The 18,600-nt window shown below is 52.4% G+C and overlaps 1 protein-coding gene across 2 annotated transcripts in view; it reads right to left on the bottom strand.

Annotated features, from left to right (window-relative positions):
• Positions 1–159: 159 nt before the first annotated feature.
• PPP1R16B (protein phosphatase 1 regulatory subunit 16B) overlaps positions 160–18,600 on the bottom strand; it is a 91,655-nt gene continuing 73,214 nt past the window's right edge. Inside the window, exons 5-11 of one of the 2 annotated variants that reach the window (XM_004746435.3) lie at positions 17,246–17,349; positions 15,515–15,639; positions 12,550–12,675; positions 11,965–12,040; positions 10,988–11,117; positions 10,728–10,896; positions 160–4,941 (exon numbers count right to left, since the gene is read on the bottom strand). In XM_004746435.3, the coding sequence (XP_004746492.1) occupies positions 4,432–4,941; positions 10,728–10,896; positions 10,988–11,117; positions 11,965–12,040; positions 12,550–12,675; positions 15,515–15,639; positions 17,246–17,349 (1,240 nt within the window). In that variant the 3' untranslated portion in view covers positions 160–4,431. The remainder of the gene's footprint in view (positions 4,942–10,727; positions 10,897–10,987; positions 11,118–11,964; positions 12,041–12,549; positions 12,676–15,514; positions 15,640–17,245; positions 17,350–18,600) is intronic. The other variant, XM_004746437.3, reaches the window with a different exon arrangement.

Genomic DNA, 18,600 nt, shown 5'->3' with positions numbered 1-18,600 from the left:
GCTTCCTCTGTTTTAGGGCCCTCCCGGGAGAGCCGTCTGTGGTGGGGACAGGGACCAGGAGCCCTCCCTGGCCCTCTGTCCAGGGATCACCTCTTTGCGAATTCAAATCAGCATAATTCAAGCGAGCTCACAGCAATGACCACAGCCAACGCTAGCAGGTGTTATTAAAAGGGATTTAATAATCTTAATTAAAAACTCTCAACAGTGAATTCTGTCACAGGCCTTGGCAGCTGGAAGGAACTCCAGGGGATGCCCCTTCGGGGGTATGGTTGAGCCACGGTCTCGGATCGAGGCCCACCACTGCCACATGGCAAGGAGCTCCCTGGAAGTTGCTTCAATACAATATCAAAGATCTGCAAGGAATTTTTTTTTAAAAAAAAGTTTTAAATATATTAGACTCTCTTGATTGCCATTTTTACACAAAGCTGCTGATACAGTATACAGAGTTTTAACTTTTTTTCACATAAAATACATTTTTCTTAAATGTTCTCTGTACATCAGTGGCTTCTGGTCTGGTGAATTATTGCGGAGGGCTGGGGGTCTGCAGACTTTTCCTCAGTGCGTGGGGCCAGGCCCCGCAGTGCAGCTCTTGCAATGCCCGGGGGAACAGGTCCTCTGGTGAACTGGCCAACAAGAGTCTCCTGCCAAGGAGAGGACTACAGCTTCTGGCAAAGGAGGTCATTACTTAGGCAGTCAACCACTGACCACAGGACCCTCTGCTCTTAAGTGCACTGGGGCGGGGGAGGCTGTCCCCAGGCCACAAAAGAAAGAGTTAAATATAGTCCTTCTGGGTAGCTTGTTAAAAACTGCCCTTCTGGAAAGTGCCCCAGTATTCTGCTCTGGGAAAGCAAGTGGGAAAGAGAGCTCAAGATCGAAAGGCATCTGACACCAGTTACCAAAATGGTCTCATGTTATCACAAAGCCAGCAAACCGTGGTGCGGCAGGACAGGGGACACCCCCTGTGAGCTTTCCTACACTCGCTGAAATTGACCCAACAGTGCAGAGCAGTTTCATCGCTGCTGCATATTTAATGGAGAATAATATCCCGAACTCCTCAGTAGAGCTGGGTCTAGGGTTGATTCAACTTCCCTGCGTTCTTGCCAGGAACTCACTACCTGATGATGGCCACCAGTTTTCAGTGGTTTTGGGGCACAGGGTGGGAACAAAGGCCAGAGCTCCACCGTGAGCCACGTGGCACATGCTTTGGAAGTAGCCTCCTTTGATCCGCCTGGTCTCAGAGGGAGTTGAGCCTCCAGCAGACCTTGCTAGCTTTCTTCAGGCGCCTTGAGCCACACCCACCGGGAGGAGAGGCAGACCCAAGGACAGGCTTCAGTGTTAAAGGAGAAGTTCCTCGCCTCCCATCATCCTTCAGTGGGGCAGGGGGACTCCGTAACAAATGAGCAAACTGAGCAAGAGACAAGAGTTTCAGAACCGGAGATGCACTCAGCAGCAAATTCCAGACTCTCGGTTCTTCTACATACTGACCTCAAACTGCTATTATACAATGTCCCAAAGATGCTGGCCCAAAGGCAGCTATCCCTGAAAGTTCCAGACAGACTTGGAAGGTGTCTCCCTAGAACTCAAGATCCAGCATCTGCATCTAGTAGCAAATGTTATCCAGGGATGGCCACAGCAGCCATTTCCCTGCTGATGGGTTTTGTACTCTAGGGATTCTAGGAGCTAGAAGCTGGGTGGAAGCTGGACCAGGATATGGTCACTCCGTCTCAAGTAAATTGAATGGGGCTGCTGACAGTTGTGTTCCTCCGGCGATGCAAATTGTAAAACGGGGTCTCCTCACCCTGTCTTGTTCCTCCTTTACCCCGACAACCTAACATAGTGCTTGGTATGTCTCAGTTACTCAATAAACTAAGTCAGCAAATAAACGAGTCATCCCAACCCCACCTTGTCCCTCAACATCAAAAAGACCCTTAGGGAAAGTTCCCCAGGTTCCTGAAGCCCTAATAGGGAATGACTTACCCCGACTGAAAATGAGAGCTGAAATGCCTGGGAGTCTTAAGTCGGCTCCTGTAGGGGAATCAGCTAGGATTCCCGGCCTTCCAGGTGGGGGGTGAATGGCCCAGGAGGCAACCAGTGAGGGGAAAGGAGGGAGTGGCCAGAAGGGCTAAGCGCCTTCAGTCTCTGGCTCCCGAGCAAACAGATCGGGAAACCTGCCCGGCCCCCTCCTGGGAGTGTATGGCTTCTTCTGCTTGCAGCTTGTTTGCTCCAGAGGAATTCAGGGTCAGTCAAATCTGAACACTGTTTTAAAGCCAAAGGTATGTGTGTTCTGGATCATCCCCTGCCCGGCTCCAGACCCAGGCTGACACGGTGGAGAGCCAGCCCCAGATGCCAGGGCTGCAGGAAGCATGGTGCCTGCCTGTATGCAGCCTCCTGAGCTGCCCCTCCACCCTAGACTGGGTCTATCCAGGAGCTGGGGTGGGGCTGGCCTGGTGTTGTGACCCTCCCTGCACCCAGGAGCCACCAAGTGCACAGTGATGCCACAGAGCCCTTTGCTCTCTGGTCCAGCTGCCCTTTACCAGGACCAGAGAGCCCCCAGCTCTCTGGTCCCAATAAAGCATCTGCCAGGTCCCTGGGATCCAGCTCCCTTTCTGGGCTATGGGGCCATGGAGGCCACAGTGAGGACAGGGACTGATAAACAGCAGACCCCATCACTAGAATTGTGGCACCGGTGGGGGGGGGGGGGCTCCTCCAGCCTCAGCCCCCTCCCTCTGGCCCAGGGGCCCCTCAGGGAGAATTTCTCATAGGCTCAGAAAGAAGATTAGAAGGAACCCAGAGTGGTCCCCTGAGTCCCAGAATCAGGACTAGGGGACCCCTTCAGAGCTCTAAGGAGGTAGTTTCAGGACAAATAAAAGGCGCAGGGCAGGGGACAAACCTGCTGCTTATTAAGTACACCAGTAGGTTCTGGCTGGGCCTGTAGACAGCAGTTTCAAGGGGGCTCTTGAGAAGATGCAGGAGAGAGGCGGTGGGTAGCCTGCCCTCCCCAGTGCTAGGGAGATCGTGGCTGTGAAGCTGTTGGGCCGTGGGAAGGTCCAACTCCAGCCCTACCACCGCTCTCCTGAATGCAGTGCAGGGTGTTGGCCATGGGCACTCTGGATTTGCAGCCGTGGGGTGTCATCACTCCCATGACAGGCTGGGAGCCCCTGGGCCCGGCAGGATCTCATAAGGGCCACCTGGCAGACTTGTCTTACCAAGCATTCCAGAAAAGGCAAAGCTGGGCTGGGGGTCCTGAGCATTGACTCTGGGAGGAGTTGGGGGATTCCAGCTGTCCCCCACTGCTCACTCTGATGGCTCAGGCTGGGGAAGTCTAGCTGACAGAGGCTGGACTGAAGCCACCTGAATATTCACAAAGATGGCCCAAGGCACCGGGCTTGGTCACGGCCACTAGAGATGCTCACAGAAATTAACACCAACTCACTCTTCGCCCTCGAAAGCCCTTCCAACACAAGCTACATGTTTCCAACACCGGTCAGGAAAGCCTAGTGATCATGATGCTACCCAGGAAAGAAAGCAGGAAAGCAAGTTCAGTTATCTCCCACCTGGAGTCCTGCAGCCTAAGAGAATTCTTTTATCAAGTGCACTTTTGGACACACTAAATTTGTTCCCCCTTCCCTATAATTTTTGATACTTCCATCTAGAAGTAAAATGTGACTTGGATTATTCTAGGAAAGGAAGAGCCTGGCTCTCCACCTCAGCCTCCGGGTGGTCACACTGCTGGCTCTTGGCATGGGCAAAGCTCTGGGGAGCAGGCCACTGCCCATCTCATGGACCCATGTCGGCTCATAGCTCCCTCTGATCAAAGAGTGGACCTCCTGCTCCTTCCAGATGTGGACGGTGGCCCAAGCCCCAGTATGACTCTGGTAGGACTGTGGGTCTCAGCTTACCAGGCCCCGTTCCCAGCTAAAGCCATGTTGGCAGTGGTGACATAACAGAGTCTTAGCCTCAATCCTTTTGGGAAGAGCCCACAAATTGTCAGTCCGACCTGCTTCCCATGAGCCCAGGTGTGTGATTCCTACACATGGTTGAGTGTGTATGTATGTGTGTGTGTGTGCACGCGTGTGCGAGCACATGCACACCGATATTTGATATGTGGGTACTGGTCCAGAGAAGCCTTTACCAACAAAAGAGCCAGAATCCCAGCGCCCCCTCCCAAATATGACAGCGGGGAGAGTTAGGAAGCCACGATGGGCCTTGTTTCTGATGGCAGACAATGCAGCAGGAAGCAGAACCGTGGGACGTGGCGATGCTATGGCCGCTGGGTGAGGTGGGGTCAGCGTTCCCCTGGAAAGCAGAGCCCACCTCCCCGCAAGCTGCCCTCTGATGTCTCCCCCAGCCAAGGCTGCTGGGGGGGTGGGGGGGGATCCTGGATCCCAGAGACCCTTCCCCGAAGCATCTCTCTCCTCCATCATACAGAGACTAGGAGATGCGGCAGCAGCCATGGACCTTTTCCTCCATCTCCTCCATGGGGGCCTTGAACTTCAAGAGCGGGGGATCTCCGCTGGTGACGGTGTAATAGACCGAGGCACCATTGCTGCTGTACGGGGAAGTTCTGCCTCCGATCAAGGGGGCCTTGCCTTCGCTGCTGCTCTCGCCCGTCCTGGCCATGCTGCTGCCCAGGTGGGTGCTCAGGAAAGGGTGGCTGAGCAGCTTGGCGGCAGCCCGCTGTCGCTTCAGCTCCAGAAGCGTCTGGGGGCTCTGTTCCTTGTAGCCACTCCAGGGAGGGGTGGCGTCGGCCACACCGGGGCTGCCATAGGCCATGTTGTAGTCAGGCACCTCGTGCACTTTCCAGATGTCCCCGTTGGATAGCGCATACTGGTAGGTGCTGACCGGAGCTCGGAGGCCGTTCTCAACAGGCCCATCCATTTCACTTCGTGGGATCTTGGTAGAGAACTCAGAGAGCAGCACGGGTTTCTCCAGCCGGGGGTTCTGAGGGGGAGAAGGACATGAGCAGCCGGTTAGAGGATCTGAACTCACTCCCGACTTGCACCTCTGTGGAGGGCATTCTGGTCTGGACCGGTCCTCCCACCATTTGCCCAACTGGGCTAACAGGACCTGCATTCCACTTTGGGGGGACTCACCAATCTGTCTTTTGGGAGAGCTGACTGATCCCCATCCTTGCTGAAGGGGCTGGACCATGACCCCAGGTCTGGCCCATCAACGTACTCCCTGCAGGAGTTGGTTCTTGACTGAAAAGGAGTCCATGAAACTGAGCCCTTGGATGTGCACCAGAACACTTGAGAAAGAGAAGTTCTGTGTGTGCAGAACTCGAGGGTAGTGAGAATGTTGGAAGCTGGGGGCCTGGGGAGATTGCACGTCAAATGGCCTGCTTGACATTGACCTGACATTGGAGGGAGACCGAAGGGGTGCACTGAGAGCCCTAGGACCCAACTGGTCCCAGACTTTGCAGTTACACGAGCCGAAAAATTCCTGTTTCATGTCACTCGATTTTAGCTGAGTTTTTTTTTTTTTAAGATTTTATTTATTTACTTGACAGAGAAAGATCACAAGTAGGCAGAGAGGCAGGAAGAGAGAGAGAGAGAGAGAGAGAGAGAGAAGCAGACTCTCTCTTGCAGGGCTAGATCCCAGGACCTGAGATCATGACCTGAGCCGAAGACAGCGGCTTAACCCACTGTGCCACCCAAGCGCCCCTTAGCTGAGTTTTTGGTCACTTATAATCCTTCCTCTGTATTCCCAGCAAATACCCACTCTGAAATCTCTGAATAACAAGAGCTTAAAAAGGAGCTGCCGCCTAGAAACTACAAACTAAAAGGTAGCTACATTTGGTGAACACAAAAATGTAAAGCATAGTTAAATTCATCATAAATGAAATCAAAAGACACATTTAAAAAACTGCGACATATATGACAGAAAAGCAATTAACTTCCCAAATAAACCAGAACTCTAAAAAATCCATTTTAAAAAGCCCAACTAGCAGCGCTTGGGTGGCTCAGTGGGTTAAACCCTCTGCCTTCAGCTCAAGTCATGATCTCAGGGTCCTGGGATCAAGCCCTGCACAGGCTCTCTGCTCAGCAGGGAGCCTGTTTTGCCATCTCTCTCTGCCTGCCTCTCTGTCTACTTGTGATCTTTGTCAAACAAAATCTTTGAAAGAATTAAAAAATAAAATAAAAATAAATAAAAGCCCAACTATCCAACAGAAAAAAAAAAACAAAGGAGATTAATGTGCAGCTCATGGCAATGACAATAATAATAATAATAAATAATAGTATTATTATATATAATTATAATATTATTATTAAACATGAGCTATTACATTTATAGCATATAAACACAAGAGAAAATATTCAATCTCACTCATAGTTAATGACATGAAAATTAAAGCAACAAAATATCTTTTTACCTGTCACACTGACAAATGTTTTAAAAATGTGTTATGACTCGGCATCGGCAAGGGTGCGGGAAAACAGGCAGGTACATAAAGTACCATAGTCTCTTCGGAGGACAACATCTCAACATCTCCCCATCCCCCAAAAGTTCGTTTTTATGGAAGAATGCATACTTTGCACCAGCAAGCCCATTTCGAGGACTTCATTTCACAGATACATGTTCCCTTAGGGGAGAAAAGCCTGAACGTCACCGTTAGGCGGGTGGTAAACTAGGGCAAGTACTTGTTCTGGAATGTTCTACACCTGGTGAAAAGAACAAAGGCAACCTTCCTGTGCTGACTTGCAATTCCAGGAGTCTCCACTTCCTGGAAAGATCTCCCAGAAATACACAGTTAGGTTAAGACACAGTAAGGCGAGGGCACTTTCCACAGCAAGCTTCCCTGTAGGTATGTCTTTTCTTCTCATATTTAATGGCATTTCTGAGCTATGCAGGCAGACTGATGCCGCATTTGTGAAATTTTTTTTTTTCAACTTAAATTTCTGTATCTATTTTCTTTACTTCCGGAATGGTCTTGGAAAGACCGCTTTTCATTGTCGAGATCAACGCTTCTCTAACTCTTTGTGCGTATGAGTCACCTGGGGCTCTTGTGAAAGGGTCCATGCTGAATCACCAGTTCGGGGTTGGAACTCGAATTCCAGTGTTTCTAACAAACTCCCCATGGATTTAAGACACTAGTTCTCAGCTTCAGAGGCTGGGGAATTAAATCACACTACATCAGCTGGGGAGTTAAAAACACTTGCACAGCGCCAATCTGAAGAGGCTACGTTGTGTGATTCCCACCTATGACATTCTGGAAAAGGCAAAACCATGCAGACAGTAAAACGGTCAGTGGTTGCCCAGGGTTTGGGGAGGGATGGACAGGTGGAGCACCAGGGATTTTTAGGGCAGTGGAAGTATTCTGTATGAAACTTTAATGACGGCTATATGACACCACATATTTGTCAACATCTGTAGAATGTTGAACACCGAGGGTAAACCCTAACATAAACTATAGGCATCAGTTAACAATTATGTATCTATATTGTTATCATCATGGTAATACACCTACCACACTAAGGCAAGATGTTCATACCAGTGGAAACCAGCAGACGTGATAAAGGGTGTGTGTGGAGACTTTAGGTACTTCCTACGTATGTTTTCCAGAAACCACAACTGCTCCAAAAAATCAAGTCTATTGATTTTTTTTTTTTTTAAATACATAAATACAAAGCCTGGGCCCCAGGCCCAAAGATTCAGATTTAATTAGTCTGGGTTGCAACCTAGACACCAGGATTTTAAACGAACAAAACCAAAAACACTTCCCCAAGGAATTTTCTGGTACAGTTAAGTTTGTGAGCCACTGGCTGAAGAGACAGGGCTGCTGCCTGCCTCCCGAGCCTCATGTCAGGGTGCCAGCTCTGCCGAAGTATGTGCAGGGGCCAGCTCTGGTAGCTAACTGGGTGGAGTCCTGGCAGAAACCCAACTTGCAGGTCAGACCGAGCAAACACCCCCTTAGATGAGGGGTTTTCAATGTCTGGTGTGCCTCCGAGTCCCCTGGAGAGCTGGTTAGGGCACAGAGCACCGGTTAAACCCAGAGCCCAGGGTGCATGTTTAGTACATGTAGGGCGGGCCAGAGAGTCTGCTTTTCTCACACGCTCCCAGGTGACGCTGCTACTGCTGGTCCAGGAACCCCACTCTGGAGAATGTCTACCTTAGAGACTCTCACAGCCTTGCCAGTACCTAAAGCCTTGAAAGGGATAGGTCAGAGAAAGGAAGGAACTTGGGGCTTCATAGCTGTGCCCTGTGATCTTGGTTTCGCCTAGGATCTGGGGCTCTGGACCCTGACAGTTGTCCTTGGGACTGGACCTCTGGGTGATTGGCCCGAAGCCCAGAGCTCCTTCCTTTTTCTCTGCAAAGCAGGCCCTTTGTTTGCCTTCACCTAACCCCCAAGCACAGCGTTGATGAGAAAGCTGCAGAAGTTAAGGACGAACTCAGGCCACATCTTCCCACCCCCTTCCCTGCGGGGCTGATGCTTTGTGCCACCCCACACTGGCGAGGACTTCTGGCAGAGTCCTGGGCTGTGAGATCTGAACAAACATGGGGACAGGTGGGGGCGGGGGGAAGCAGCTGCTTCCCTGAGGGTATCTTTTTTTTTCCCCCTGAGGATTTCTTTAAGAATCTCCAGTGTCTCCCAGAGATCAACAAGGAAAAGGGGCAAAAGAACAGACACTGCACGAAAGAAGACACGCGGTCAGCCCCTAATGACATGAACAAGCGGTCTCCATCGTCCACCATCAGAGAGATGCAAATTTAAAATGCAAGCTGCAGCAGCAAGCAGGCCAGGACGGCTGAGATGGAGAGTGATGTTACATCAGGGACCGGCGCAAAGAGTTCTGCGCGCCTGCTCGGAGAGCAGATGGGAACAGTCACTCTGGAAACTTGCATGGCAGTATCTCTAGTAGCCTCCCCATGAGCTGTTCTGCATTCCTGGCTACACGGTCCTACAGAAAATAGGGCTTATGCCCACCAAAAACCCGTCGGAGAATGTTTTGAGCAGCTTTATTCAAAGTAGCCCCACACTTGAAACAGCCCAAATGTCCACCAGCAGAAGAATGGACACATGTGCTGTCACATATTTAAACAACAGAACTCTCCAGAGTGAGGGAAAAGGCTGAGCTGCAGCTCTGTGCCTGCACAGGGATGAGTCTCAGGGTCTCCAAGTAAGTCAGACACACAAGACTACAGACTGCTGAGGCCATTCACACGCAGATGTGGGCGCAAACCTGCTCTTCAGTGCTCAAAGGTAAACAGAGCTGCCTTTTAGGGCAGGAGGACTGCTGACACGGAACCAGGAACTTTCTGGGGTGATGGAAATGCTCCATGCATTCATCTCAGGGGACATGTTTACAAAAGTTCAACTGAAAAACCCATTTCAAATTCATGTACTGAACATAACTTCACCGCACTCACAAAGGAAAGTTAAATAAATGTGATTTAATTTCAGTCTGCATCTCTCTTCTCCCCGACCCTAGAAGTAGGCACAACAGAGCCTCTGAGGCGCCCTCTCTGTCCCCAGCCAGGGCTGTGACTGGATTCCCTTGGGTGGGCACCTTTCCCGGCTTCAGATCAGCCTTCATGTGACCTCACTGTTCCAGCTGGAGGGCAGGTCCCACAGAGATGCACGGGTACGCTGGGCTAATCATTTTTCATTCCACCAAAGCAATACTTTCCAGAACTGTTTTCAGCTGCTTATCATTGGTGGATATACCAAAAAGGCAGACCACTGCTATGGACAGTCAGCCTCTCTGTTTCTGTCCCCAGCAATTCTGCCCCAAACTTGCTGGCCCCACTCAGCAAGCCAGCAGCCATGCATGAAACCCAAGCCTGTTGGTACTAAGTAACACAGGGTCCTCCCAAAATTCCTGGTCGCCCCACGTATCTGAATGTGACTTTAGTTGGAGGCAGAGTCTTCGCAGATATAATAAGTTAAAATGGGGTCATCCTGGATTGTGGGCACTAATCCAATGACTGCTGTCTAAGAAGAGAAAACAGAGACACAGACACACACAAGGGAGAAGCCATGTGACCACAGAGGCAGAGACTGGAGTCTGGCGAGCAAAGCCAGCACGTGCCTGAGCCACATGAAGCTAGGAGAGAGGCACGCAACAGATTCCCTTTTGGAGCCCACAGAAAAAACCAATGCTGTTGACACTTAGACTTTCGACTTCTGGCCTCCAGAACTGTAACAGAACACACTTCTAGGGATCTGAGCTACCGAGTTTGTGGAAATGGGATCCAGAAATTCTAGGAAACTGACACGGCATCCCCTTAAGAAAGCAGTTCAACGCCCAGACCAGCAGCTACTCTCGGAGCAGGCTTCTTATGGCTCCAACCAGTACCCTGCTCAGTATTTCCACACATTTTTCCCAACCAGATGTGCTCCATAAACACAGTTCTCCATATCTTGTTATGTTCCCCCCCAGAACGTTCTAGTGCTGTTAGCACCCGGGGGCACTGCTGTGCTGAGCCTCTCCTTTGGGGAGCCCAGAACCAGATGTACCAGAGCACAGCAGGCACGCAGCAGGGACTTCTTGTCTGTTAGGAGACCCTCCTGGCTGCCAAGGCTCCCAGTTCTGACTCTCACACCAGGACTTCCTCAAGAAGCACAGGGGCCACCAGCACCAAAGGGGTCCAGCCAGCTGGTGTATGGGCGCTGTCCAGCAGCCCTCCCCCTGAAGGCTCTGACATGAAAAGGCCAAGACCAGGCCGGGGCCCTGTCCTCCATCCCAGTAGCAGCTGACACCGAGGCAGGTCACAAGGCCACTCACTGGGTCCTTGTTCTCTTGGTCTGTCCTGGTCTCCCTGATGTCCCCGTTGTAGGTGGCAGTCCGTTGGTCCTCTGCCACACTCCGCTGCTGCCACAGTATGGCCTCTCCCTCATACTCCTTCCTGTACAGGTTGGTCCTGTCCGACAGGCTGGCTCGACGTACCACCTTCCTGAGGGGAGAGAGGAGCTGCTGGAGGGCTGGGCCCAAGCGCCACAGGCAGGAGTGCCCCCAGGAACCACGGCCGGCCTGCCCCGACTCACCCACGGCTCCCTGCGCTGGACGTTCTCCGGCTCAAGGATGACTTGTGTCTCAGCTGTGACTTCATGATGACGTCATGCTTGTGTTTTAGCTCCAACAGCAGGACTTTGAACTCCTCCTCCTCACACAGGTCTGAAGCAGGGGAGGAAGCTGTTGTGGGGAGCAGTGCCAGGACCGGTGGACCCCAGGAGCCCTCCAGACCATGGGAGCTGCCACCCAACGCACTGAAAACTCTCAGCATCTTTGGGGGCATCCAGAGAGGGGAGTAAACAATGCTGGCCTCACTTCCTGGGCTATACCCCAATCCTTAAAGGATAAGAATGGGAAGCCCAGGACCCATATAGTCATAGCTCCTAAGGTTCTCTGCTATGACCAAAAGATCCATCCACCTTCAGTAGTTTCCAACAGGAGTCATCAACTCTCCAGTGATATAGGAAGTATTGAGAGAAACAAGCAGGTACTCTATGTAGCCCAAGCCAGAACTTCTATATATCTCGGATCATATATACCTACACGTTCAATCCAACCAATCCCTTCATTTCTCTACCCACCCAGTCACTGACCCAGCCATCCATCTGTAGATTCATCCCTAACCAGTGATTAATCCATTCATCCATCCACCCATCATCTGCCCATCCTCTATCCATCCATCTACCCATCATCCATCCATCCATCCATCCAACCACCCATCATCCGCCCATCCTCTATCCATCCATCCACCCATCATCCATCTACCCATCATCCATCCACCCATCAGCCAGCCATCCTCCATCCACCCACCCATGAATACATTTATCTATCCATCCGTCCAGCTATCCATCTGTACAATCTACCCTTCATTAACTTATTCATTCATTTTGCTACCCATCCACACACCAGTCCACCATCAAGCCAACTCTATATTTTACCCAATTATCCCACTATCTATAAAAACCCCAATGAGTAGCTAAGGGTGTTCTGGATTTTATGCTGGACTTACCTATTGGCATTTCATCCATGGATGTCCTAGCACTGAGACTAGCCCCATGGGACACCAACAGCTCTGCCATCTGCATCTGAAACACAGGAAGAAGCCCACATGCCCCCTGGGCTCAAAAAGTCTGGGAGGTAGATAGAGTGCCCCCACGTTTCTCAGGATCTGACATAAAGAGTGATAGGGCAAAGCTGGTTTGCAGGGAAGGCCCTGCACCCTGGAGGCAGGAATCCTGGCAACACAATGGGCTTGACCCCTCCTCCAGCATTCCTGGGCCATGCCAAGGGATAGGAGAAGGAGTCTGCTGTAAATCTAGAGCTGCCAAGCATCTAAGGAGGGACTGCAAAAGCTGCAATCAGAGTTTTCGATCTGGGAAACAGAGGGAGAAAGGACCAAATCAGAAGCATGAAGAATTACCTAATTTGGTAAATGTGTTATCGTCTTCTTAGAACACAACTTATCAAATGTTTTTGGAAACTCTCTAGGTCTTTTCCTATCTCACAAACTAGCTATAGTCAACACCTTCAGTGGGTCCTGTGAACCAACTGCCAGCCCAAAGGACAGCGGGCAGGTCCCACTGCCGAGCATTACCTGTCCCCAGAAGGCAGCCGCGTGCAGGGGCTCCCAGCCATCCCAGTCCTTCACGTCCACACGCACTCCGTGGTCCAGGAGGAGCTCAGCTGCCCGCAGGTATCCGTTGGCTCCAGCGATGTGCAGCTAAAGGGGAGGGGAAGGTGAATCTTCCCTATGGGTGCCAGTCCCACTTTTAGAGACAGGAGAGCCCTCTTCCCAACCCAAATCCCAGCTCATTTCCAGGGACGGTAGAATGGAAGAGAAGGAAGCAGAAATCCAGCCACACTGCAAAGTCTTATTAAGGCCACTCTTTATCCTGTGGTTGGTGTGAAGGCCCCTGTGGTTAAGGCAACAGCACTGACTGAGTCCCTACCATGTGCTGAGCTGGAAGGAAGGGGTTTCAGAGGCCCAGCGTGGTGGTTTTAAAATGTCTACACATTCTTTGATATACCTCCCTTAAGAGAGGAAGTTTAATTCTCTTGCTCTGAATGTGGGCCAGAACAAGTGACTCACTTCTAACAAGTAGGACATTGTGAAGTGGTGGTGTGTGATTTCTGAGGTGAGGTCATAAGAGGCATCACTGCTTCCACCTCCTGCTCTCTGGGATCAATCCCTCGAGGACAAAGCAGCCATCACGTAGTATAGAAAGCCTGAGGAGGTGAAGCATGGAGGCCTCCTGCTGACAGCGGGCACTAACTTGCCAGCCACATGAGGGCGCCATCTTGGAAGTGGATCTTCCAGCCCTAGTCCAGTCTTCAGACGACTGCAGCTTCCTGAGAGACCCCCAAGCACAGCTACCCAGCTGAGCTGTTCCCCATTCCCTAATCACAGAAACTATGTGAGGTGATAAATATTGATCGTTGTTTCAAGAGGCTAAGTTTTGGGTTTGTTCGTTACACGATAGGCCATCAGTACATCCAATAAAGGAAAGCCTCATGCTGAGGTAACAGCTCTCCTATCTGATACCATTCAAGGCCTCTGGTGATAGACACCATACTGGGACCTCACTTGTCCCATCTGCTTGATCTCCAGAAAGTACATAAAGCATCTAGCCCGTGACAGACACTCAGTAAGTGATGAACATTCTCAGAGAGCCGTGAGGGATGACGAGGTTCACCATGGAAATGGAGGAAGGAGGAAGGCGATGAGGTAAAGAGACACCAGCTGCCTAGCCAAGGTGGGAGGCGGAGGGAAGAGCCCAAGGAGGCCAGCAGAAGGCTGGCTAGGTGGAGACCAGGGAGCTCTGGGGGTGCTGAGATTTGGGGCAACAGAGTTGCAGACAGTGGGACAGAGAAGGCTTGGCCCTGGAAAGCAGCCCTTCAGAACGCAGCCCTGACGGTCAGGCGTCGCCTCATCCTGAGGTACAGCTGCTATAAGGTTCGGGCAAACAGACGTTTTCCTTTATTTTTCAATTTGCAGAAGAAGCCCAGGGTGTGATCTGGTGCAGGCACCCACGAAAATTACAATAATCATCTGATTTATAAATGTGTGATGTTTGCCAGTTGTGGAGACGACAGCCGGCAGGGCCAGCAGACATTACAATCTGTGTGGCCTCGTACTGGGCGGGGAATAAAAAGGCATGACTGGGATAGGGAGAGCGTTAATAATAATGATGATAGTGTGAACCACTGATACCTACTGAGAGTTTAGAGACTCTGGGCTTCGCACCTACATGCAGAATCCCATTTATTCCTCCCAACAACCTGGTGGGGAAGGGACGAATAGTAAACCCCACTTTACTAGGAAGACCTGAGACCCAGTACGGGCCTGGCCCATGTGGTCTGGGCCACCCTGAGGCCAGCCTCAGTCCAGGAGGAAGAAACCTGTGTGTCTAGACGGCCAGCCACAGACCCAAAGGGGCGTGTGCCCTGGGACATCCTGGCTTTGCCTTCATACAGCAATGTTCCATCTCACTATGTGACTTTATCTTTGAGGGCTGGGCTGAGCAGGGACCCATTAATGGGTTAGCGAGGGGATGAGGCAGAGGGTGGGGCTCAGGAACCAGGTGAGAAGGCCACTTACTATCTTTGGGCCACAGGTCAGGCCTAAAGGGCAATGAAGGCTCTCAGGACTGCTGAGTCCTACCAGGTAAGCTCAAGATTTTGAGACTCCTGAGTGCTCCTGGCCAGCATGGACCCCAAGCCGAGGCCAGGGCCCAGCCATCAGTGAGGAGAAGGTGGGTATGTGGGCATCCCAGGCCATGCTCCTGTTTTCAGTTTAAAGCCTCAGAGCCAGACCCTCCCCAATACCGGGCTCCATCCTATAGGAGAGCCTACGGAGAGAGGTCAACGTTTCCAATCCTTGACACGTGAGCTGAAAGGCTGAGCGGAGCTAATCAGGCAGACCTGAGAGGGAAAGAGCTCTCTTGTTCCCCATCTCCAGGGTCTAATGAAGCCTGGGGCACACAGGTGTGTGTTGCCTGGATGGAGGAAGGAACCGATGGATGGAGGGTTGGATGGATGGATGGATGGATGATTGGGTGTCTGGACACAGAAGCCAAAGAACCCAGGGGACAGGCTGTCGCAGTGAGGTTCGGGGAGGCTGCTCAGTCTGGGCAGAGGGATGGGAGAGGTGATCCTAAGGCAGGGGAATGGACAGCACAAAGCAAGGGGGCATGCACGAGTGGGTGGCTGGTGGCTCCAGTCTTTACGTGGGAGGCACCACTGGAGGAAGGCCACGTGATGGGCTCGGATGGATTCCGGGAACATGAGGTGAAGGAGGAACTGGAAGACAGAGCTGGTGAGCAAAAGGGCTCCTGACCCCCAGCCCCAGCTGAGACTGGCCAGATTCTCCAAGGCACTGAGCCCTGTTCTGCTAACTCTCCATATTTCAGGAGCAACCCTGGCCCCAAAGTGAGTCTGGAGGAGGTTCAAGGCCACAGACAGGCCCCAACTGTATCAGCTTAACCTCAACCAGATGCAGATCCACCCCAGCTAGGCTGGTGCTGAGCCCCCAGCCCGACCCGCCTGGCCCATGTGCTCACCAGCGTGGCACCCTGGGCATCTATCCAGTCGAGGTCCTGGCCCGCTGCGATCATACAGTGGATGTCTGCGATCATCTGCTGCTCGGGGGCCGCCCGCATCTCGTTGATCTTCTCTTGGGTGATGCCTGTAAAAGGGAGAGGGGGCCGAGTCAGCACCCCGGGGCCAGGCCCCAGGCAGGGAGGGATGCAGGGCAGACAGGCCAGGCGGCTGGGCAAGAGAGCAGACAGCCATGCCCATGGGTCACTCTCTCCCAGGCCCAGTGAACACACACCCACGCACCAGCCCACAGAACAGGGGCCATTCCTTCCTGATGCCCAGGAGGCACTACTGTGAGATGTTCTGTTCCTCTGCACCATCCACCTGCCTCCATCCGCTCAAATGGCTGGCTCTGCCCCAGGCCACGGTCTGGACGGGATCGCCCCCCTTGCTGACCTCCCCTGACCACCTAGCTGACCAGGGGCTCTGCTAGTTCCCCCTTCCCGTCCGCGGCTGCGTTTGCAGCACGGTGCTTCATGGATTTCCGTTATGGGAATGAGTGAATGGACAAACATAACTTCTGAATAGCGAAGTGGAGTCAAGGGAGGTGTGAGGACCCAGACAGACGTTCTGTAGCCTGAGTCTCTGGCTACAAGTCTGAGTGTTACCGGCAGCGACTAAATGTATTTAAGGAAGCAAAAGTGACATGTTCTATTCAAAGGTCCATTAGATTGAACATTCTGGGATGGAATCTTGGGTAGGTCTGTAAACTGAAAAGGAGGGGAAAAAAATTATAATTTCACTCACATGAACCCTGAACTGAAATGTAGCATTTCGTTCCCTGAGGCCAAAAGTGAAATCCACAGCATGACAAGAAATGCCTGTGACTTTAACACCAACAAAAAGTGCGCCTACTTTCCTGACGTGCTACCTTGCTATTTCGTGAATTAATCAAGTTTCTACATAACACGTTTAGGAATATTTCGGTAGCTATAGTTTAATATCGTTGGGTTCCTTTATAATCAATCCTGAGATTCTGAGAACTGCATTTGAAAACACGATTCCTAAAGAGGGGCACAGAGATTCATCAGACTGGCACAAAACTGCAGACCGTCGGCCAAAGATGGACAGGCAGAGCCCAGATGCCAAGGAATGGAGGGACCCCATCATGGTTACCGGAGCGCCCTGGGAAGGAACTCAAGGGCAGGGTCCCAGCCGGCCCTGACACTGTGGCCAAGGGTCTGGATTTGAGCTGTCTTCTGGCAGAGACCTTCAGAAATATGTCCCCGTGGTGGTGGGGCGGACAGGTCTCTAATTGCTACATTTGTTTCCTCTCTGAAGCTCATTTGTGAGCTGAGAACAGCCCACAGCTTGTTTACCCCAGCCCCTGGCAGCCCCCGTGGTGCCTGGCACAGAGCGGGCACCCGCGAATGTTCTTGACTCTTGATTATTTTCCCAAATGGAAATCTATCTTTCTCGTGAATGTTTATTGAGTTGGATTGTCACAGCTGACGGAGAGGAGACAGGGCCAGCTGAGGCCGCCCACGCGTGTGGGTGACACGGCAGAGAACAATGCCTCCCTCTGCACAGCACAGCTTTCCAAGGGTCCTTCTGTGTCCTCGTCTTGCTAATCACTGGGATAACCATCGTAACGAGGATCCATCCCCTTTCCTGAGCGCTGGGCACGAGGCAGGCAGGTAGCCGGCTCACTGGTGCACCCATGCCCACACCAGGGCACGCCGCCCTGACCTTACCCTGGTACGCCATGCACGTCTCAATGACATCCAGGGTGGGCTCGTCCTCGCAGAGGTCATACGGCATGTTCCCATCCGAGTTGACTGCGAGTAAGTCGGCCCCACTGCAGAGAGAGGGTGAGAGTGAGGGCCAGGGGAGTGTGGCTGGGGTTGGTCTGGCAGCCTCTGCCCTCCAGCCTCTCGCTGGTAGCTCCGCTGTGCACCCTAGCGCCCCAACCCTTCCCCCCTTACTGGGGCCCCCCAGCTAGGACAGCAGCTTCAGGACTCGGCTTCTCCCAGGAGAGCAGCCCCAGCAGACCTCCACCGGCTTCCTGCTCTGTTGGGCCAGCGGGCAGGCACTTGGGGACAAATGTCAAAGTCCTCCCTGGTGACCGTAACATAAATAACATGAATGGCCCTATAAACACACCGTCTTCTTTCATCTTCATCCTAGTCCTTGTGGGCTGCTCCTGTCAGCTCGTCTCACTCAAGAGGACACAGAGACTCAGACGGCCAGTTGTCCGAGGTCACACAGTGAGGACGTGGGAGGGTCAAGGCTCAAACCCCGGCTCTGTTTCAGTCTGCATCCCCCTGCAGAAACACCCTAAGCTCTCCCCCACCATCTCCAAGTCCCATCCCCAAAGGCTGACAGCCCAGGGGCAAGACCGAGCCTTGGGGCTCCCTGGCAGAACCTGCTTTTGGGGCCAGTGGTTCCCACGTGTGGTTCTGGGCTGCCCCGCAGAATCACCCAGGCATCCCTGAAATACAGGGCAGCTTCCTGGACTCTACTCCGGACCCCCTGAAACACCCTCTGGCGGGGGGGCTTGGGAGTGGGTATTCTGAACCCACACGCCACGTGACTCTGGCACAGATCAGTGGTAGGGACCCGCTGCACCAGGCTGGCACCACTCCCTTTCCCTCTGGGCACCATCATCGTTCAGGTGCTCCTGGAAGACTGAGTCACACCCAGGTCCTCATCAGAGCTGTGGGCACAGGCCCCCACCAGTAAGTCCTCAGGCCCAATGGCCCTGCACGGAGAGGTCTCTGTGCTGCCACATGCCCTTGGGCAAGCTGTTCCTCCCCTCTGATCCTCCGCTGTGACCTCCATCATCCCCTGCGGCCACCTGACGAGGTGCTGCTTTGCTGAGACCTCTGCCAAAGGTCACCTGTTCTTGGGCCCTCTTCCTGATTCCTTGCTCTCAGATGCTCTCCGTGGCCTCCCAGGACCCACTCTAAGCAGCAGCACTGAAATCCCCTGGTTTCCTGCCCAGTGCCCTAGCACTTCTGCATTCCTGAGGGACCACTGCCCAGTTCAAGTGCCCACCAATTATCAGGGAATTCAATAGAACCCACTTGAAATGGAATGTTGTTTTTTT

The sequence above is a fragment of the Mustela putorius genome, unplaced genomic scaffold (assembly GCF_011764305.1).
Source record: "Mustela putorius furo isolate JIRA1106 unplaced genomic scaffold, ASM1176430v1.1 tig00000743_pilon_pilon_pilon, whole genome shotgun sequence".
NCBI lineage: Eukaryota > Metazoa > Chordata > Mammalia > Carnivora > Mustelidae > Mustela > Mustela putorius.
The sequence above is the reverse complement of the archived record's forward strand: the minus strand, read 5'-3'. Positions and strand labels throughout refer to the sequence as shown.